Below are 22,907 nucleotides of genomic sequence, written 5' to 3'. Positions count from 1 at the left end.
GTTCAGGCCTTAGAGTATAAACATTTTGCCCCGATGACTTGAATAGAGTTCATCAACTCTCTTTCTATTAATTTTTTCTTTTTGCTTTGGCCTTTAATTGCTATAGTATGCGTCTGTGCCTGGCAGGAACTCCAGGATGTGGAACTGTCCTCTGCAATTTCCTTCAAATGCTGTGACTGATTGCCTTTCATTTTCAGTGAATGCTCTGCTGTTGCAGAGGGAGGGTGATAGAGATCTTGGGGATTTAGCCAGTGGGGAAAAGGACCTTTAAAATCAGAGCACTGCCTGGAAAACATCCCCTGGCAGAGAGGCCCCCCAGGGACAGCACCTCCTGGTTCAGATCCTCTGTTTCTTTCAGGTCCTTTTCCCTCATGCTGCTCCTTCTCAACCTTGAGTAAACTACAGGTGTGTGTGTGTGTGTGTGTGTGTATGTGTGTGTATGTGTGAGAGACAGAGAGAGAGAGAGAGAGAGAGAGAGAGATTGATCTAACTGGATTCCACTTAGACTAAAATGACTAAAATAAATATTGTCAGTTTACATAATATATCACTGGGGACCAACTGAATTGTGAACACAAACAAAAACACTGTGGCAGCACTCATTAATGCAGTGACATTCAGGTGATCTAAAATTGGCTTATAGTACTTTTTTATATTTTCATAAAATGGAGAATATGGAACATGAGAACTCTCATAGACTCCTTGGACCCTGAAAACATGTCTTTGAACCTCTCTGAACACCAGTTTGACCTCTGCTCTAACATCCACCCCAAACCTCTCACTGCAAACATCGTCTTTGCAAAGGAACCACTGGCTACCAGAGCCAAGCATCCCTGTCTGCCTGAGGACCAATCTGTTGAACTACTTCCCACTCTCGATTTTGTGGTTCTTTCAATTACTAACTCCTAGAAATGTGATCTTGCAGTCAAAGTTTGAGGGGTGTTTTTCTTTTAATTATTGGTCCTTTTTATTTGGGAATCTGATGAAATACCCTAAACATGGGAGCTATAAAGCCTAATGGGAAAATTAACTATCAGGATATTATAATGATCAAAAGGAGAAGATAGTTAATATATATATTATGTAGAAATGACTCCAAAATAAACTAAGGGTTCAGACTTTATTTAATATCAGCTCTCTGAATAATATTGTATGAGTAATGAAATTAATGTAGTATGGAAGTTTTAATTATCCAAAACAAATAAATCAAGGATCTATCATTTAAAAATATTCATAAGTTCCTTGTTTTGTTATTAAAATTCAGAAATGAACATTAACATAAGCTTGTTAATTAACTGATTCTAACCTTCTAATATGAGCCACTGTAGAGTCAGTTCTCAGGCTATGAGTCAATAGGAGGCAGAAAGGTAGGATGGTAGTCCAAGAAGCTCACTCTTCTGGTTTCAACTAGTCTTTAAAAGTGAAAATTTCCATTAGAACTTCTTTTAAAAAAGTGGAAAAACTGATGATGCAATCTTTTTACTCTTTGTCGGGATATAGTTTTAAGAAAAAGTCAGATAAAAAAAAAAGCCTGGATGATCAAGAGCCAGATGTATCTGTTTTTCTATACAAGATTTTCCAATAGGCAGTTTTAGAAGAAGAGTCTTAAAAATTAACTCCGGGTGTCAACTTTTGGCTATATTTTCTGGCTAGGTCTTGATTATTCATGGTAATTTGGTTTACTTAACAGACACCCATACGGTGCTTGGAATGTTCAAGGCACTGTTCTATGTTCATTTAACCTTCTTAACAACCCTAAGGAGTATTAATATGATCTTAATTTTATAAATGAAGAAACTGAGACACACAGAGGGGGCATAATTTCCCCAAAGTCATATCGCTATTAAGGGGTGCAGTTAGGATTTGAACCCGGGAGGTCTAACTCCGCAGTTCAAGATTTTAAACACTGCTATGCTGCCCATCACTGTGATTGTTGTTTGCTGTAAATTTTGTGATTAATCAATTTTGAGAAAACTCAGTTTCAAACTATTTGCTTTGGGGTCATTTTCACAGCTTTGGTCCTGTCCTAGTTTACTCAGAACTGTTAAATAGATGGGTAATTGATAATTTTAAAACTCTCTAGTGGTCTGCTCACTAGGAGTATTTCTTTTATGTTCTACAAGTACACACAGTTTCACAGTGTCTATCTCCTTGATTTTCTTTCAGGATTTCTCTCCTTGGGTTAATGAACCATTATGGCTAAACACTTTACAAGAAACTAGACCATTATACCATTGTAACTTGATCACAATTGAAGTATGAAGTAGAAGGCGTGTGCTATGATTGGTGAAAAAATACCTTCATTGCCTCTTTGGTGCTGTTCTTTTGTTAGGTAGACTGAAGAAAATATTAATGATTTTGAAGTGATTTTTTATCTTTGACATTTTATTTCTCAGGAAGAAAATTTCGACAGGCTTCCAATATTACATTTACCAACCTATCAGAATATATACCCATCACCCACCTTCTCTCCTTTTACAATGCATGAAATATCTGTGCTCATCTCTAAAGCCAACCCCTTCGTTTATGCACTGCATCCTATTCTCTCTCTCCTACTCAAGTTCCTCCCACTCTCTCTGCCACCACCATTTCCCCCTTTTCTTCTAGATCTTTCCTATTAACCTACAAATATACTATTATGACTTTATTTAAAAAAATACTCTCTGTTGACCCCACACCCCCTCCCTTAACAAAATTGCACAATTCTATAGCCTACACATACTGTCTCCAACTTCTTTCCACCCATTCTGTCTTGAGCCATTTTGTTCCTCCACTCCTGCAAAGCTGTGCTTGTCAAGGTCATCATTGATCTCCAAGTTGCTAATTCCCAGGGTCAATTCTCAGTCCTCACTTTACTTGAACTGTTAAGATGGAAGTGATCACTGCCAGCTCCTTGGAAATCTTGGATTCTCGGCCACTAGGAAGCCATTTTCTCTTTGTTCTTTTATCTCACTTGTTTCTCCTCCTCATAAACTGGGATGGATCCTCATCATTCTAACTTCTGAGACTTGGAGTGCCCCGGGGGCTCAGTCCTCTAAGTATGAATACTTGCGAGGTAATCTCAATAAATGCAGTATAATTTATATGCTGTTTATATGCTGACTAATACGAATTAATATTTCTGGTCTAGACTTCTCCCTTGAGCTCCAGACTTACACTTCCGACTGCCTCAAATCTAATATGCCCAAAATGTAGTCTTGTTTTTCTCCCCAAACCTACTCCTACCCCAGTATTCCCTTTCTCAACAAATGGAAACCTATTCTCCCAGTGCTCAGGCCAAAAGCTTTGGTATTATCTTTGACTCTTATTTTTCCCCCTCACACCCCATACCCGCCCCCTTACCTATTGTCATGAATAGAAGGCTCTACCTTTCAAATCAGAACTATTATAATCGCCTTGTAATCTAATTAATTTCTCTGCCTCCTCCTTTTCCATTCCCACCCTCTCCCTCCAGTCTATTTTCCACGCAGCTGTCAGAGTGATGTTTTTAAAAGTTACATCAGAATATGTCACTCCCCACCTGCACTCAATATCTCTTCCATCTCATATCCAATCACTTTTCCCCTCACTCATCCTGCTCCCGCCATTACAGCCTCCTTCCTCCTCCTCAAGCACTCTAACACATGGCCCCTTAGCCTTTTGCACTGGCTGTTCCCTCTGCCTGGAATCCTTCTCTCCCAGATGTCTGCATAACTCACTCTGTCACTTCATTCAGGGTCCCACTCAGATGTCATCTTATCAGAGAGAAAATTTGTCCTTGATTACCAAACTTCAAATAGCATCCTCCTTCCCTGGCACTCTGTCCATTTACTCTACTTTTTTTTTTCTTTGTCTTCCCCCTGACATCTATCTTTTATTTATTGACTGTCTTCTTCTAGAATGTAAAACCCATAAAAAAGAGAGGATTTGTCTATTTTATTCATTGTTTTATCTCCAGTGCCTGGCACAAGGCATTCAATAAATATTGGTTGAATAAATGAATTTAATGAATGAGCAGTATACAACTATATTTTAATGTTGAGGTATAGAGAAAAACGCCAAAGTAGGAGGCCCTAAAAAGGTGGGTGACCTTGGGCAAGTTATGTAGGCTCTGTGGGATTTTGTCTCCTCAGTTGTAAAATGAAGTGTTTGGATTAAATGATTGCTAAAATCACCTCAGCTCTAAGATGTCATGATTGAATGACTCTGAGGTTTGATTACTTTTCACTTTTCATTCTCCCTGACACTTCAGGCTGTGAAATACAACATCCTCAGTATATATACTCCTTACATAATGAATAGTGAAAAGAGAGAAATTAAACAAGATTACAGACAAATTCATTTTAGCAATATCAACATATGACACGATCATTATGTAATATTTCAACACTCATCCTGAAAATAGACCTTACTCCTAAAGAAGACATGACAGTTATTTTTTAATCCACCTGGCATTTCAATTAAGAGGGAGATAACTAATGTGTTTACCCTGGAATACTTTCTCGGCTCATCACGTTATAAGGACATAAGACTACATCACAACAGAAAATAGCTATTGCCAATTTGAGTAGGCAGCTCTGCTATGGAAAGATGCTCACATAAGTGACCAAACTGAACACCACTTAAAAGAGATTCATGTTATTTATTTATGCATATAGACATCACCTATGTCCAAATAATTTATAATAAAAGGCATTAATACAATTGTGCTAGATACCCTCCCTTTGGGTCATATCTACTCTCCATTCTACTCTGTGACCCAGGGAGTTGTCCTATATGGCTCCCTTGCCCTCTGGCTTCTGGTTGGGTTCAGTCAAAGTGGAATACTAGAGATGAGGGTGAGGGAGGAGAGTGAGGTTGGGAGAGTTGTTCCCCTAGCTCCTTGCCCTGCAGAGTTGTGTTGACCAGCTCTCTCCTCCACCCAAGGTCTCAGCTCCTGTCAGGTGGCCCTCACCACACAGCCTTCTCTGAGTCGGGTCTACAGGTGGTAAAACAGCCCAGCAACAGCAGGATCCCTTGTGATGGCCCTGCATTCCAATCCTCCTTTGTCATTTGTCCCATTATTTCCTTCTTCTGGATTTATCCTAATTTTGAGTATGCCATCTGTTTCCTATTAGGAATCATTAAAATAGAAAATCAATAAGAGAATGAGAGACAAAAAATTAAGAGGATGGGAATATAGTTATGTCAGCAAACCAAGACTAAAAAGGGGTGCTGTAATTGAACATGGTTCAAGTTAAAAGGAAGCATTTAGCTCTTATTTGCTAATAATAGGCGACATCCCAGCAAATCAAGAGCTGGCAGCATGTATTGGGGGGAGGGAGGCAAACCACTCAGTGGATGGCATTTTCAGTAGAAGTTTTATAGGAGAATCTAAATCAATCTTCATATGATATTGCATCAACCTTTATAAGGCCTATGGCATAAAATTAAATCACAGTTCCATGAAATTTTTCTATAGAACATGAAAGTGATGCCACATGTGAAGTGATAAGAGGTGAAAATGTTATCTTCAGGGATATACAGTATTCTTGTCTTCTGACTTGATACAGGACTAGAGTATGGAAACTTCAGGAATGAATAATAGTCATGTCCCTTGATGTTCCTTCTAAATACTGATTTTTCTTGGCCAGACTTTTAAAAAACACACTTTTGTAATTATAAAGTATTTTATGTCCATTGTAGTTTGGAAAATACAAACAAGCACACCAATACAATAAAAGTCACCACCCCAAATCCTAAACCACTACCAAAAGAAAATTACTGACAATGCCCTTATATCCTTTTTTCTGTGTAAACAAGGACTTTGACTTACCTAGAATCACACTGCATATATTATTTTTAACCTGATTTTTTTCCATTTATCAATATATCTTCTGAATTTTCCCACCACATAATTTTTATTCTTTGCATAGTGTTTCATTATGTGAAATATTGCATTTAACCAATTTCTTATTTTGGGGTATTATATTATTCCCAATTTATTACCCTGTTAAGCCTGTAATGAACATACCTGTATATAAATCTTTACATATGTCCCTGCCTCTTAATTCTTAAACTTTACTTCTTAATTCTTTAGGCTTTTGCTAGCTATTTTCTTATTTATTCTTCAGAAAGAGTATGACAATTTACCCTCTTACCAGTGGTAGATGTGCTTGTTTGTTAGGTTGGAGATTGGTGGCAAAAATGTTCAGGTTTAGGACACTGATAAGTAGCTGAAATACAAATAGTGTAAATTGTAGGCTGAAGGGAAAGCCATTAAATTCAAATAACCAGGCAGGATGGTGGCAAAATTGACTTTCTCTTTTGAAAACCAAAGACCTAGCTTTGATTTCTTACCCACGTACAGAATTTTCTCATCTTTGCCTAAAGAATGCCCTACAAAGAAATTCTTTTGGAGCCAAATGTTTATTCAGAATCTTCAGCAAGTCCTGCGTTGAAGCCCACAGAGATCTCTATACCATAAAGTACAGAAGAGAGAACATTGGCTGAAAGGTTTTGAGGATGGAAGTGACTAAGTGTCCATCTTTAGCACAAAAAATCTTCAGTGGGGCTCCCATGGACAATCTGACTTAGAAAAGTACCATGTCCCCATGTTCTGTTGGGATTAAATGCACCTCCACACACCCCACATGACTGAATGAATTGGCCCCTTGATTGTCTATGGTCTATTGTTATTGTTTATCTGGATGCTTTTTTAATAGTTTTGGATTTATGTGAATTGATATAAGAAGCATTGTATGCAATGTTTCCGTATTGCTTTTCGCTGGATTAGTTTGCAAATGTGTGTCTTGCACCTCTCATTTGCAAGGTATGATGCTAGATACAAATAAATACTGCAGTATAAGTCATGTTCCTTACCTTCCAAAGGTTCACACAAATGTGTGAAAAATTATGTGGTGAAATATAGGTGACTGTCAAATTGTGTGGAAAGAAGAGTCATACTCTAACTGGGGGGGATTTTATGTGATACAGGCTGATCTAAATAAAACAAATGGAAAAAATTTAAAATAAAAAAACTAATACTTTTCTATTAAGAGGTTCTGTTATGTTTTTATATGTAACAGCATCACTTTCTTGTGGGGGTCCATATTCCAGGCCAAAAGTAGAAAAGAGATCGGTAAGATGCGAGGAGTTAGCTAAGTAAATTAGAATCTAGAAAATGGAGTAGAAATTGCTTTATCTCAGTGGTTTATGAGGCATGGAACTGGAACTTCATATTTCATATCTTGTGTGTATCTGGTTAATAATTATGACCTCTTCCTGAATAAGTTGTTAAAGCCTTTGAAATAATAACCTGGGAGTAAGGTACAGAAGTCTATTTGTTCCTAGATTCAACATGACACAGATTGCTTGAAATCAGGGACCAAACGGTCTTCTGACTACAGTGCTTTAGTCCTAACTTTCTGCTCTATGTGTAAACATGAAATTCTTATTTCATGCTGAATTGCAGTAATTCTTGGACTGAAGGAGTGAAAAAAATATAATTTAATGGCTGTGTAATAGTAGTCCAAGTTTTTAAAAATTAAACTCTGATGTACTCTAATATCATAAACATTATGTTTACTAGAGGAGTTTTTAATTGTAAACAAATTGTTTGAAAGATTACAAAAGTAAGATGGGATATAAAAATGATCTTAAATTCTCTGAAAAGATAGCACAGTATTATTTTGGCTCATAAATCTATATAGAGAATAGTTTCTTCAGTTTATTTACACTTATATTGGCTTAACTTTACCAAAATGAACAAGATGTGGGATGATGAAAGAGGAACATCTAATATAAATCAGAGATAGTAAGAGGAGATAGGGGATAATGAGGGCCTGTTTTGTTTTTCAGAAAAGCAAACTTTTTCTAGAAACCTCATCTGGAAGACAAGAGACAAGATTTAAATTCAACTCTTATCACTTGCACTAACTTTCTGATTCCCCTATTATTGAAATGTTATAAGGATCACTCAAAAAGCCTAAAAAGCAGTATGTTTAAAATCTGTGTCTCAACAAATGTCCCAAAGGGCTAGTTACATACCCTTAGACTTAACTTTAGTTTGAGGCTTGCAAAGCCAATAATTCTCGACACACACTTCCTGCTCCTATTAATTGATGAAAAGTGAATGGAACTGCCCTTAGGGAAGTGCTTAGTTCAAACTTTACCATCCTGCAAATAAAACTGCTGGCCTGGTTCCCATCCACATCTTTGTTATTCTCGGACGAGAGACCAGAAGAAGGTTCCATTCACCTAATGATGATCAATTAAGCCTTATTATGTGTCAGACATGATACAAGGTACTAGGGATACAAAGATGAATAATGCAGATCAGTATGGAAAGTGCCATGCTAAGGATACATAAATAGTGCCTTAGAAGATAACACCTAGCTATGTCTGGAGGAGAGGGAGACGGAGGAAGGCTGAGAAAGCAATGCTAAAATCGAGTCTTAAAGGATGGACATGAGGGATTTAGCAGACAATAAGGCAGAGCAGAGCATGCCAGGCATGTAGTAAATGCCCAAATATGTCAGTAGCAATCCAGTGGCAGAGCCTCATGAAAAAGAATCAAGGAATACAAGGTAGGACAAAGAATGGAGAGTAATAAACCTTAATCAAGGGTCATTGGTGTGCCAAGGATAGAGCTAATATTTTTCCTGGAGAATTCAGAGGAAGATTCAAGGAGGAGATGACATTTGTTCTGGTCTTAAAGGTAGAGTGAAATTGACAGATAGAGGAGGGAAATGAAGTCACGCTAGTTCAGAAAACTATGCAAAAGGCAGATAAGCATGAAAGTGCGTGGCCACCTTCCCTCTTCTCTTCTCTTTATGTTCTCACCCAAGAGATCTCATCCAGTCCTGTGGCATCAAATACCATTTTTTTTTTTTTGTGAGGAAGATCAGCCCTGGGTTAACATCCGTTGCCAATCTTCCTTTTTTTTACTGAGGAAGATTGGCCTTGGGCTAACATCCGTGCCCACCTTCCTCCACTTTTACATGTGGGACGCCTGCCACAACATGGCTTGATAAGTGGTGCATATGTTCGTGCCCGGGATCCGAACCCGTGAACCCTGGGCTGCCAAATCAGAGCATGCAAACTTAACTACTACACCACCTGGTTGGCCCTGACAAATATTTTTTTAAAAGTTTACTTATATTTTTATTGAGGTAACATTGGTTTATAACATTATATAAATTTCAGGTATACATCATTATATTTTGATTTCTGTGAAGAAGATACATCATGTTCACAACCCAAAGACTCATTACCATCCATTATTGTACACACGTGCCGTTTTACTCCTTTCGCCCTCTCCTGTGCCCCCTTCCCCTCTGGTAACCACCAATTTAATCTCTGTATCTATATATTTGTTTGTTGTCATTTTTTATCTTCCATTTATGAGTGAAATTGTATGGTATTTGGCTTTCTCTGTCTGACTTATTTTGCTTAGGATAATACCCTCAAGGTCCATCCATGGTGTTGCAAATGGTAAGATTTCATCTTTTTTATGGCTGAGTAGTATTCCATCGTGTATATATACCACATCTTCTTTGTCCATTCATCCATTGATGGGTACTTGGCTTGTTTCCAAGCCTTGACTATTATGAATAATGCTGCAATGAACATAGGGGTGCAAATATCTTTTCAAATTAGTATTTTCATGTTCTTTGGATAAATACCCAACAGTAGACTAGCTGGATCATATGGTAGTTCTATTCTTAACTTTTTGAGGAATCTCCATACTATTTTCCACAGTGGCTGCACCAGTTTACATTCACACCAGCAGTGTAAAGTTTCACTTTTCTCCACATCCTCTCCACATCTTGTTATTTCTTGTCTTGCTAATCATAGCCATTTTCAGTGGATATCTCCTTAATTTAGACCTCCATCCCTGACTTCTCCCTTGAGCCACCTATCTGTACTAGATGTTTATTTGGACTCTCCATTAAAGCTCTTACAGTCACGTCAACTGTTTAATGTTCAATACTGAGCTCCATTGTCTTTCTTTTCCAAATCTGTTAATCTTCCAATCATCTCAGTTATGGTACCATCATCCAACTAGTTGCTCTAGCAAAAACCCAGAAATCCTTCTAGATTCTTTTTCCCTTCAACCTCCATATCTAATCTCTTAATGACCACTCTGACTCCACTCAAAAGCACATCTCAGATCTGAACAGTTTGCTTCATTTCCTGAGTCCATGTGATCATTTTTGCCTTATTCTTCTATCTGGTCTCCTTGTTTCTCCTTTGCTCCTTTACTATCCATTCTTCACTCAATAGCTAGAGCTATCTTTTAAAAATGTAAGTCAGATCATGTTACTCCTTGCTTTAAACTCTTTAATAGCTTTTCCTTCGTTCTAGAACTAAATCTTTGCCTATTCATCTAGCCCCCGTCTAGCTTGCCAGTCTTACCTCAGTCTTAACTCACACCACCTGCTCCAGCTGCACTGGCTTCCTCCCAATTCCGAACATGTGCAAGGTCTTTCCCACTCAATGTCATTTTACCTAAAGCTCCCACTTCCTGCAGTGATCTCCCTTCATCTCTTCCCAGGATTGTCTCACTGTCATCTTTCAAGTTTTGATCCAGATGTAATTAAAAAAATGTGCCTTCTAATAGTTCTACCCCAATCTTTCTAAATCATCACCATCACCATACATATTTCATTCTTAGAACTTAACATGTAATATTCTGTTCATTCCTTTACTTGTTTATTAACTCTCTCTTTTTAGAAAGTCCCAGTTTCATGAGGCAGAGGCCTTTTTTCTCTTTAAACACCATATCCCAAGTACATAGCAATGTATCTGGTTTAAAGCACATGCTCAATAAACATTTGTTGAATAAATGAATTCCAAAGCCAATAATGTCTTAAGATTATAGGTAAGGGTCAATAAAGAATCAAATACACAGAGACATTAAGTAAAATAAAGGTTGAAAAGAATTGTTTGGTTTGATCATTTGGAAGTCACTGGTGAGAGCAGTGAATTTGGAATGGAAGGCAGAAGTAGGACTGTCATGGGTGAGGAGTCAAATAGGAGATGTGAAATTGGAGAACAGTAAGTATTCTGAGATACTTGACTGAAAATGGAACAATGAAGGGTGTGACGCTATAGTCTTGGGGATCTAAAGCAAGTCCCTTTAAATTTTTGTTAATGAGTGAGATTTGTGTATATTTCCATGTGAGGAGAAGGAAGCAGCAAAGACCAAGAGTTGAAGGTACAGGGTGGAGAGGGGTAGATGATGGAGTAAGGTAATGGAGAAGATGGAATTGGGGAATAGGATCTGGAGCCCAGGGGAGGGGTACGTCTTGGACAGAAGGAAAGACACTTCTTCCTTTGAGGGGCAGGACATCAAGGAAGATATCTTTTAGAGTCTCCATTTCCTCAGATAATAGTGAAGTAGAGACAGGTATGGAGCTTAACATAGTGAACAGGTTTTGGAATACCACCATGAGAAGCTAAGAGGCATTGACCAGGAATTCGTAAAAGGAATGCTGATTGTCAATGAATATTCAGTTAAAACCATAAATTTGGTACCAGTCTCTACAGTTGTGGAATTCATTCATCAATCAAATGTTTATTAAGTCTATACTATGTTCAAGATACTTTAGTTGCTGTTGGAAGTGCCAAGATAAATAAATCACAGTTTCTGTAGTCTAGTGGTGGAGAGAAATAAATATACTAATTAACAAAGCCTTGTGAGGAGGGCTGTACTAGAGGATTAAAATTATACGACCAGAACACAAAGGACGATGGGGAGCGAGGGGGTAGGTTCGGTCATAAAATTGATGGCTATAATTGGATTTCAGAATTGGTACTGTTCTTGATGATAATAGAGTCCTGCAGGAGGAAGTGGCTCACTGGAAAGGAGAAAGTCATGGAACTGTGAGATTAGCCGGTTGGAGGGGCGTTCAGAGAGATGCTGAAGTTGCCTAGGCAGGTGGAATGAGTTGTTTTGGACAACTCCTGTGTGGCTGTGACTCACATATCTGAATTCTTGGTGAATATTTGAGAATGACTTGGAAATCCACATATGCCAGTGATAAGGACAGGTAGAGGGTGATATAGCCAGGTAGTGTAAACATCAAATGAAGAAGGCATTGTACACGAGAAGGATGTCATCATGGTCTGAAAGTAGCAATTAATAAGGAAGAAAATGCCCAAATCATTCCCCAGCCCCTGGCCCATAGGGCATCAGAAGATGAGCAACTTTCATTTAAGAGAATTTCGGTCAAAACAGTGAAGTAGTGTTCTGAGTGTTGAAGATGTAGGGGATTTTGTGTATGAGGACACAGAGGTTTCAGAGGGCCCAGTAGAAAGCACTGGGAAGGAGTAAATCATGAGAGCGAGAGAGGGAGATGCCCATGCTGCAGCAATGGCTGAAGATACCAGAGAGTCAAGGATGGAAATAATTGGTCCTGAGATGCCAAAAAGCCTCAGGTGTGACATACTTCTAGGGCCTGCATAGGATAGTGCACCAAATGTTGTCAGCAATGTGAGGATACCAGCAGCCTGGGGCTGGTCCACTTGTAGTCAAGGCATTGTCAGCAAAAGGACCACTGGCTTCCCTCCAAGGCCAACACTGGGAGTAAGCGACCATAGTTGGTCTGTTGGAACCCAGAGAAAAATGCTCTTTAATCCAATATCTGTTCTTTTTCAAAATTTAGTTTAGAAGTAATCAGTTTTCTCTGATTATGAAAGAAATATATATTCATTGCAAAAAATAGGACAACACAGAAAAGTATAAAGAATAAAATAAAGATCATTTATAAACCCCAGAGGGAGATAACCTAATCATTGTTAACATTTCCATACCTGGCACTAGTAGAATGTCCTGGCATTTATCAGTTAGGGCTCTGAAATACACCTTATCGGTCAGGGTTTCCTTTCTCTCCCTCTCCTTCCCTTCCTTTCACTCTCCATCTTTGGTGCTGCTACCTTTCTAGCTTCATCTCTGTTTCCCCTAAATTCAGATCTAAGTCACTTCTGGAGTGGAATCATATTACCTTGAGCTCATCCAGTTGTTCACTAAGCATTGAGTGGATGTCACTATTGTGGCTGCTAGTGTTGCAGGGCCTACTGCAGAGTTGCTATGGCCGTGGCCATGGTGCTTGGGATGCTCCTTTTGGTTCTCCCAGGGATCAGAGACCGTGTTGCTAGGGCAAGTCCAGAAACCACCTGGCTTTTCATACTCACTTCTCAAAAGACAAAATGCCACATCAAGGGTGAGGCTAACCCATCCTCTACAACAGACCCTTTGCTGGCAGTCACTCACTATTGCTCACCATTGAGGTACTCTGTTTCTTACCAGCAAGATCCAGTCTCTTAACCTAGACACAACATGGCAGGCCAGAGTGGCTGCATGGGCCTCTGTCAAATAAACATTAACTTCAACTGCCCCATCACTAGGGGAACCCTAAAAAATGGCTTCAGCCCCCTGAAAATAGCATATGTGTACTTCTGGTTTTCTCATTCTGCCTCCATTTCCAGAGAAGGGAGGTAAAATAGGCCTAGTAAGAACAATGCTCTCTTTTTGAGCTTGATAAATTTGTCCTTTATTTTACCACATAAGTCAGAACTACTGTATATCACAACCCTGCCAATTTTTTCCTTTCCTCCTTCCTCCCAACTATCTCCTGCCACTTCCTCAGAAGCATAAAGCTTTCAACATCCTGCTGTCCATTAGCATAAATAAACTCATGCTTTTAAAGTAAAAATAGGCTTAATGCTATATTTGTTAAAGGCTGCATTACCATAAGAGGATAAAAATATTCCTGAGTAACAGGTAGATCATATACTTTAGAGACAATAACATGCTTTTATTGTGGTTCCCTGAAAGTTGATTATTTTAGCCATAGATTAGAACCTTAAGTCTCAGCACAAGTTACATTTCCATCTCAGAAATTGTTAAACCATGCAGTTTCTCAGGACATGTACCTTCATGTTTTAATTTATTTTATCTGTTGCCAATACATTGTAGGCAGATCTAAGAAACAAAAAAGATGAAGTACCATTTAAATTCCATCTTGCCATATGAACCGACGGATAATGTTGTTATAACTTTCTCCTCGTTTTTACATATCTGTTGTTAATTTAAATTTTATGTAATGTTTATACAATAGATAAGGAAATACTGGGCTAAAAAAGAACAGAAGTGGCAAGAAATGGAAATGAGAGATCTTTGGCGTCTAGAAGAACTGAAGAAATTAATGGCCGAACAGTCAGTAAAAGACAGAGAAAGGTAAAAGAAAAATTTAAATTGTGTGTTAGTGGAGGTGGTGAATGGGGTCTTCTGTAATGTGTTGGGATAAACAATATCAGAGGGAGAATTTTCCATACTTAATGTATCTTTCCAATATTTATATTCACAAATGAGTAAAATGATACTTATAATACATTTTAAATGGATATTCATATATGAATCTCTAGTTTTCCATTTTGTTCCTTAGATAGCTTTCTAGTTAAAACCCTCATAGAGGATTTCACAGTATCTGATTGCCCACTGTGTGCATGAAATGATACTGGCTGCTGTGACTTAATATTTTGACCCAGAAGGAGGAAACTATTATTCAGATAAGAAGGGAGATTCATTTACTATGATTGAGGCTAGGGAAGACAATACACAATTATACTGTGTCGTATGATATTCATTCTAGTATATTTAAGATGTACCCTTTATAGGAAAAAACCTGAATTTCCTAGAATAATGTAACTGTAGAGCTGGAAAGGACATTTGAGATCAACTAACCTGGTCTTCTCATTTTATGAATGAGTACGCTGAGTACACTGAGAAATTAGATTTATTTTTCCAAGGTTACTGTATCAATCAGGGTCAGTGAGGAGACAGAGACAACAAAGTAATTTGAATAGGGAAAGTTTAAAATACAGAATTATTAATTTTAACAAAACTTCTTTGTTATATAAAGGGATAAAGAGAACTTTCAAGACTACCCCAGGGCTGCAGGGGGGTTCCCATGGAAGTAACAAGTTTGGAAGTGGGACCCCCCCCACCATGGTTGAGATTCAGACCTCGGTAAAGAAGGTGTAGTTGTGGCCTGCTACATGGTGGAGAGGTTCTGGGATGGACTCAACCACAATATTTTCCACAGTCACTGGGCAAGCAGGAAACACCCTGTTTGGGTGCAGGAGGCTAAAGCTGGAAGTCAACTATTGGGATGCTTGCAAGATTCAGTGGGAATCTAACCATAAGAGTGCCTCTGAAATTTGATGAGAAACTGACCATGGGGTACCATTGGAACTCCATGGGCACAGGCACCACTGGGTGTCCCCCACACATGCTGCTGGCAGCCACATAGCAGGAGCAAGAGGGAGTATACACTGGAACCAGGAAGGAAAGCCCCTTTCTTCTTCAGCATCCCTCCAGCACCCTTTTCTAACATAGCTTAACATTGTGCCAGCTGCAAGGGAGAAATAGTTACAGGGTCCATCTCCATTTTCATAGAGCAGACAATGAAGGGTGGATTTGGAGCTGAGAGACAATACGTTGGTAACTGGCATAGTTATCTAGTTTAGCTAGCTCCTGAATGGATTTTCACAAAAGATAAATTAAGGCTAAATCTTTCATTTCATAACATAAATCATAATGTTTCCCTTACAGTTAGTCAATGTAAAAAAATTTCCCAGAACTCTTTGTACTTTCCACTCAATTTTGCTGTGAACATAAAACTGCTGTAAAAAATAAAGTCTATTAAAAAAATTGCCTCTTAGACTTATACATAGCTTTGGAGTACATACCATTTTATACAACAGGGTTCACTTGTATCTAGGAAGCTTCCTTTGTGATCCATGGGCCAGTATCTCAAACTCTAGTCACCAAGCCTGCAGAATGACTCTGGAGTTCCACAGAGATGCCAGGCAATTCCTAAGGATTTTCTAGATAAAATTCACATTATTTTCTAGGTATCTCAGGATTTTAGAGTTATGTTTAATCTATTATGGAGAAAACTGAGAATATAGCAAAGCCAGGGCTCAAGGCTAAGAGGTGAAAAAGCCAATGAGAAACCAGTTCAACAAGCACAAACCAAGATATAAGTGGATTCCAGAAGGCAGGCCATGCCATGGGTCTGAGACGAAAACCCACACACGGTTAAATACTAAAGGGTAACACAGGTGGGGGATGAAAGTCTAAAACTCTGCTGGGGAAACAAAAGAGAGCACCAGGAATTAAAGGGGGTGGGAAACAGCAAACAGACGCGAGGTCCCAGTGTCTAGGAGACATTCTTCTAATAGAATCTCCCCTCATAACCAGGTGGTTTCTTTGATTACAGAGCCATTTCAGTCTTTTCTTCCTGTCCCAATAATTATTAAGATCAGCTGACTCAGAACTCCAGTGGAAAAGATGAAAAGGAAAATCAGATTAATCTGCATTACATAACAGGAAAAAAATAGGCATATTATAATATAGTGAAAAGAGTTCTAAGCACTAGGAACCAGGAGACCAAGATTTTAGGCTTAAGTCTTCTATGAATAGTGTGTGACCTGGGGAAAGTCATTCATTTAACCTGGACAAGGCTCTGTTTTGTCCTCTATAGAACTGAACTAGATACCTTCTGAGGGCTGAGTGAGCTATCAACTTCTAAGGGTCTGTGATCTGTATGTTCAACTCATGTGAAATATTGTAGATTCAGATAATTATGAATCCAATGCTTGCATGCCAGTGGGAAATCAGTGAGGAAGGCTGTTAAAATATCAGGATAAGATATCAGGAAATAATTCTCAGGAAATTTTGGATAATGTTGTAGATAAAAGCATAGTCCTCATTCTGTGCTTTAGGGAGAGGATTTCAACATGTAAAAATTGCTAGTAGTTTTTGCTTCTGACAAGAACCAGTTGTGTTCTTTTGTAACTATCTTGACACTAAGAAATTTGGTTGATTGGTTAAAACCTTTTTCTCTGCTACTGAAACACAATTCACAAATCTACATGTTTGATATTTTAACTGTAGGCACATTTTTCTCATGTCAGAATAAAAAGGCTTGAAACAGTTTCCAGATCCGTTAAAAACACACACACAGCCTTGAGGGTTTGAAAACTTCTGTTGTTTATTTCCTTTTTCTATTTTTTAATTCTAAGATTAAGTTTCTTGAAAACAATGGTCATAAATTAGCACATATATTAGTTTGAACCATCAAAAAATTTCATTTTTTCAGGTCAAAAATGGTTAAGTTTAGCAATTTCATGTGGTTCAACAAAATAAAAAGGTATGGCAGTTCATTTTATTTATTAATTGTATTTCCCTTCTCAGTCTATTACAATTTGTCTTTTGCCTTCATCACTTTCTTGAAATTGCTTTTGCCAAAGATTCCACTACCCTCCTAATTTCCTAATGCCCAATTTTCATTTCTCAACATGCCATAGAGGTTAGGAGGAAAGGCTCTAGGATCAGGTTGTCGACATAGGATCCTGGTTCTATCCTTTACAGCTGTGTGACCTTGGGGTAAGTTATTTAACTTCTCTGTGCTTCAGTTTCTTCATCCATACAATGAGGACATAAATAGTATCTGCCTCATAGGATTGTCACAAGGATTAAATGAGATATTGAATGTAACACACTGCCCGAAACATAGTAAAATTCATTAAATATAGGTGATTACTATCACTTTTGAGTTTTTAAAGCATGAGACACCTTCTAACATAATTTTTTCTCAAAATATTTAAGTGTTTAAAATATTTTAAATAAAACATGCACTAATGAGGTCATTATTATAAAAAATACAACATTAAGATTAAAGCAAACGTACCCCTTGATCACTACCCTCATGCAATCTCTTCTCTAGAAGTCTTTTCTGTTATCAGTTGTTTAATACACATACATACAAACTGTCTATATGTACCCGCATGAATAACGAATGGAAGAAGAACAACAACAAAAAATGCATTTTACAATGTAATACCATTATATTAGCTCTGGCTGCCGTAAGAAAATACCATAGATTAGTGGCTTAAACACAGAAATTTATTTTCTCACAGTTCTCGAGGGTAGAAGTCCAAGATCAAGGTGCCAGCATGGTCGGTTTCTGGTGAGAAGTCTCTTCTTGGCTTATAGACAGCTGCTTTCTCGCTTTGTGTCCATAAGTTGTAAAGAGAGAGACAGCAAGTTCTCTGGTGTCTCTTCTTATAAGGGCACTAATCTCCTCATGAGAGCTCTACCTTCATGACCTCATCTAAACCTAATTATTTCCCAAAGGCCTCATCTCCAAATACCGTCACACTGGGGCTTAGGACTTCAACATATGAATTTTGGAGGGGTACATTCAGTTTATAGCAACGATTTGTGTAAAAAAAGCATTTATATATGGACAAATTACCTGTTTACTATTAACTACTATTTATTGGTTGCTGCTAGCATATGAGGTTTTTGTGTCAATTAGAAAAGGTGTCCCCTTCCAGTGGCAAAGTGCATAGAGCCCCCCCTGGAAGTAGACAAATTAGGAAAAGATAAGACTCGCCTTCTGAACTATGACACACGACATACAAGCAGAGGCAAAACTGGATGTCATTCCCCATTTATACTCCTGGTCGTGTGTTACTTTTGCAAAGCACAAACTTCAAAATGATACATGATGTCCCTGCAAATAGACCTGCCTAATTCTTTTAAAATACTATATATTATCCATGTTTTTTCTAACATTTAGCCATCTGGAATTTATTTTTATGAATGATATGAGCTAAGTGTCTGACTTTCATTTTTTGGTCTAAATGGATAGCCAACTATCTCAACACTAATTATTTAATGATTCATCCTTACCCACTGATTTGAAATGCCACCTTTATTATGTATTACACTTCCAATTATGCTTTTCTGTCCATATGGCCTCTTGATTAGATTAAATAAAAACTGATCTATATTTATATTTCTACATCGATAACATGCTGCTTTAATTATTCTGTTTTGCTATCTGATAGAACAAGTGTTCACTCATTGTTCTTTTCAAAAATATCTTAGTTATTCTTATGTCAGATTTCATTTAAAGAACTCTGTTGATTTTTTTGCATTAAAATTTTGTTAAGGAGAGCTGACATATATACCCAATTTAATCTCCAATCTAGGATCATGCTTTTGGAATAGTTCTCCAGTTCAAGTCTACTCTTAGGTTCTTTAGAAGATTTCATAGTTTTTTTCCTGGTAAAGGCTTGGAAATTATTTTGGAATAAGCAGAAAGTGGTGACCAAGAAGCTGATTATAAATTTTCTTTAGTAGCCATGTGAGGAAAAGTGTCTGAACTAGGAAATGGCAGTGTGGATGCAGAGGTGACAGATGTTATGAAGTATTTAGATTAAGTCAAAAATGATGACTCATTTCATTGGGGATGGAGTTTGGGGAAAGGCAGAGAAAGAAGCATGATCCTGGATATCATTGAGCTTTTTCTGTCCTCTTGGGTAGAAAGCTTCAGTTATTTTGTTTTCAATCTCTTTTATTTTCTAGTAAATTCATTTGACTGTAATTTTTTTTTTCCTTTACATGTTTGGCCACATTCTACAAGATTTAAAGTATGTTTTTATTATCTAATTTCTAAATAGTTTACATTTTATTTTTGATATTATAACAATAAATTGGTAGATATTGGGCTGCTTGGCAAAGGCAAGATTGCTGATAGTTTTCAATTTCTTCTACTTCTCTACTTTCCATGTCTTTTCATAAAAATGTGCAAAAATTCAGCATGATTTATGGGAAGACACTAATATGTTAAACTTTAAAAAAAACCCTTAATTGAAGAATAGCGTATATCATAAATTCCTCTGTTTTAAGTGTACAATTAAATGATTTTTAGGAAATTTATATAGTTGTACAACCATTGCTATGATCGAGTTTTAGATCATTAACACCACCCCAAAAAGATCTCTCATGCCCATTTGCGTTAATTCCAGATCCCACTCCCAGTCCCAAACGACTAGCGACCTCGTTCTGTCTCAATAGATTTGCCTTTTCTGGACATTGTATATAAATGTAACGCATCTGGGTTCTTTCCCTTAGGATAATGTTTTATGAGGCTCATTCATGTTGTAGCACATATCCTTAGTTTTTTCCTTTTTATTGTTGAATAGTATTCCACTTCAGCATTGCTTTTTAAATCTGTTTTGCAAGGCAATATAGTTTTTTTTCCTGTTGGTGGGAGATTAGTATTAATGTATGCAGAATAGTAAAAAAAGAAAGGGGGGTTCAAAATTTATATAAAGTATGATATCAATTCTATAAAAGACTTTAATTTGCACTAAGGTCAAATATTGACTCACAGCACTCCCAAATGTGTGAAAAATAGTAATTGATCTCAACTTCTTTATTAGCCCCCTTCCTGCAGGGTCTTAAGCTCTTTCATTTCAAAATGGTCTCATTTCAGCTGATCTCTACCTCTTTGGTGGGGTAAAGTACAAACTCCAATCTCTCTGCCAGAGATCAGACAATCTCCTCCAATGGAAGGGTGGGATGGCTGTTCAACCTGCAGGTTCTGATGCCCCTCAGGGTCCTAATTACCCTCCACAATTTCACCTCATCCCTCCCCCTCCCCAGGGTACAGGGCAGTGCTATCTAATAGAAATATTATGTAAATCGCATATGCAATTTTACATTTTCTAGTAGCCACATTTAAAGATGTAAAAAGTGGCATGTGGAATTGACTTTAATAATCAATTTATTTAACCCAATATATCCAAAAACATTATCATTTCAATACGCTATCAATATAAAAATTATTAACGAAATATTTTACACTCTGTTTTTCATAGACGTCTTTGAAATCTGCTGTATATTTTACCCTTTCAGCACATTTCAATTTGGACTAGTCACACTTCAAGTGCAGAATAACCTCATGTGGTTAATGGATACTGTATTGGCCCGTGGAAGTGTACAGTAAGTCTTAGCAGCCTCCTGGCGATGGAGGGTTGAGTGGCTGGTCTACCTTCAGATTCTGACTCCCTTATAGAGTCGATATCATATTTTATATACAAATTTTGAACCTTGACTTTTTCATCATCTTGCATCTTTCAATGTCTTCACTACCTTGCCAGGATGTCCTTAGTATCTCTTGTCTCTGGAAATGGGACTTGGTCCTTATGCAACCTGCTAGTAACATAACTGGACCCACTTAGCCTTAGGGTGCAGGCCAATGTATGCTGCTGCTGACCACACACCCTGCCATTGCCTCTGGTCCCAAGGTCCCCTCCTCCAGGTCTTGCCACTGCTAGTTTTCCCACCACGTGGCTTGTGCTTCCAATGAGATCTTGTACAAGCCGTGAGAAACAAATATTTTCTCATGCGATCTCTAAACACCTCCCTCTGTTCCTATGTCATGCTGCACAGGATGCCATGCTAATTGCAGGGCTTCCCTGGGAGGCATTTTATACCAGGAGAGTAGGGAACTAGCCCCATGTTCTTGGATTCTCCCATAGCTATCTCAGTATTTCTACTAAGCCCCCGATCATCAGAAAGTGATGGAGCTGGTATCCGAAAACTTCACCTACTTCTCTTTTCCATACCAGTGGAATGGCCAAAGGGAAACATGATTCCCAGGAGAAAGAAAATAGATGAAGTTAATATTTTCAAACCATTGTTTCTGTAATATCTATATAAAGAAAAAATCTAGAAAGAAACAGACCTCTATGATAACAGTTTTTGTCTCCAGGTGATGAAAAGAGGGATAGTTTTTATTTTCTTCTTTATATTTCTGTATTTTCCAAAATTTCCACTATGAGCATACATTTCTGATGGTAAGAAAAAACCCATAGCAGTTTTAAAAATAATAAATAAGGCATACTTTTCCATTTTCTTTGGTGATTTAGCTGTGGGTTTCAAATTGGTGGGCAAAGTGGAAAGTAATGTGAAATGTATAGAAGCGAATATACTAATCTAAATACAAGAGTATTAAACAGACATACCCTTTGCAGGTGACAGAAATAGCAGTCTTCAAAATAGACATAAGCATACACTTCTCTTTTATTTTTTGCCACAATGTTTATACCTTGTATTATCTATTTTCTCTAATTCTACACTCCAGGTCCTTTTCTAGCCATCCCACCTCATTGTTATTTGACCCACTGGCTTTCCCCAAAGCCTTCTTTTCCCACCCACCACTGGAAGCTAAGCTCTCTCTTCTTTTGCATACCATGGTTTGTTCTTTCTTTCAAGCAGGGCTCTGAATGTCCTGTTCCCCATGGCCTTCCTACTCGGGCCAGTGCCACAGCCCTGGTCACTGCAGGGTGTAGCTCTGTAAGCTGCGATGGTTCTATGACGTTTATGTTCCTTTTGTTTTCACATAATTTTAAACATATTTGTATTGTCTCCAAAAACTTTCTTTCCTGAGTATTCTTTATGTTAGATATACACAGGCAGGAGTAGAAAGCAAGGACATGTAATGGTCATATCTCATTTTTTAATCTTTCCTTAGCATCATTGCTTCCCATTACCATTGAAAGTTGCAGAGTAAACAAGCAGAGATTAAATCACCCTTCCAGACACAGGGCCTCTCTCCCCTTGTCATTGTGACATCTTATAAATTCCTGTTAAATGTTCAATCTCTAACTTTTCTGAAGTTCAGCTCTCTTGCAGCTGACATATCCTCTCCTTCCTCTGCATTTGCCCATTATTGTTTTTACAAGGATGGATATAATTGTGGCATTCCACTTACTTATATTCATTGCTGTTCCTTGTAATTTAATAAATAGCCTGCTTTTTCCATTTACTTCCTTTGTAATAATTTTAATGTATTTTAAATTTTTTTAAACTGTGTACTCTAGAAGGTAGTTTAAAGATTTCTAAAAGCAGGTTTACTTGGCTAAGCAGTTTCTCTGAATATCATTCTATAACCAGAAAACGGAATGAAGCTAGACACAACCAACATATGGAAGGTATGGGTTGTAGGAACTTCACTGTCAGTGCTCATGTAATACTAGAGAAGTGGTTCCACTCTTTGCTACAGTAGAATCACCTG

At 37.8% G+C, this 22,907-nt stretch overlaps 1 protein-coding gene across 2 annotated transcripts in view; it reads left to right on the top strand.

Annotated features, from left to right (window-relative positions):
* The window catches only part of CCDC148 (coiled-coil domain containing 148), a 233,085-nt gene that overhangs the window by 164,619 nt on the left and 45,559 nt on the right, over positions 1–22,907 (top strand). For both annotated transcript variants that reach the window (XM_087435234.1, XM_087435235.1), the window contains exon 12: positions 14,085–14,203. In XM_087435234.1, coding sequence (XP_087291360.1) covers positions 14,085–14,203 — 119 coding nt within the window. The remainder of the gene's footprint in view (positions 1–14,084; positions 14,204–22,907) is intronic.

Source organism: Ceratotherium simum, chromosome 9 (assembly GCF_057802395.1).
Source record: "Ceratotherium simum simum isolate JZ-2026a chromosome 9, ASM5780239v1, whole genome shotgun sequence".
Lineage (NCBI taxonomy): Eukaryota > Metazoa > Chordata > Mammalia > Perissodactyla > Rhinocerotidae > Ceratotherium > Ceratotherium simum.
Note: the sequence above shows the minus strand (reverse complement) of the source record. Positions and strands in the feature narration are given on the sequence as shown.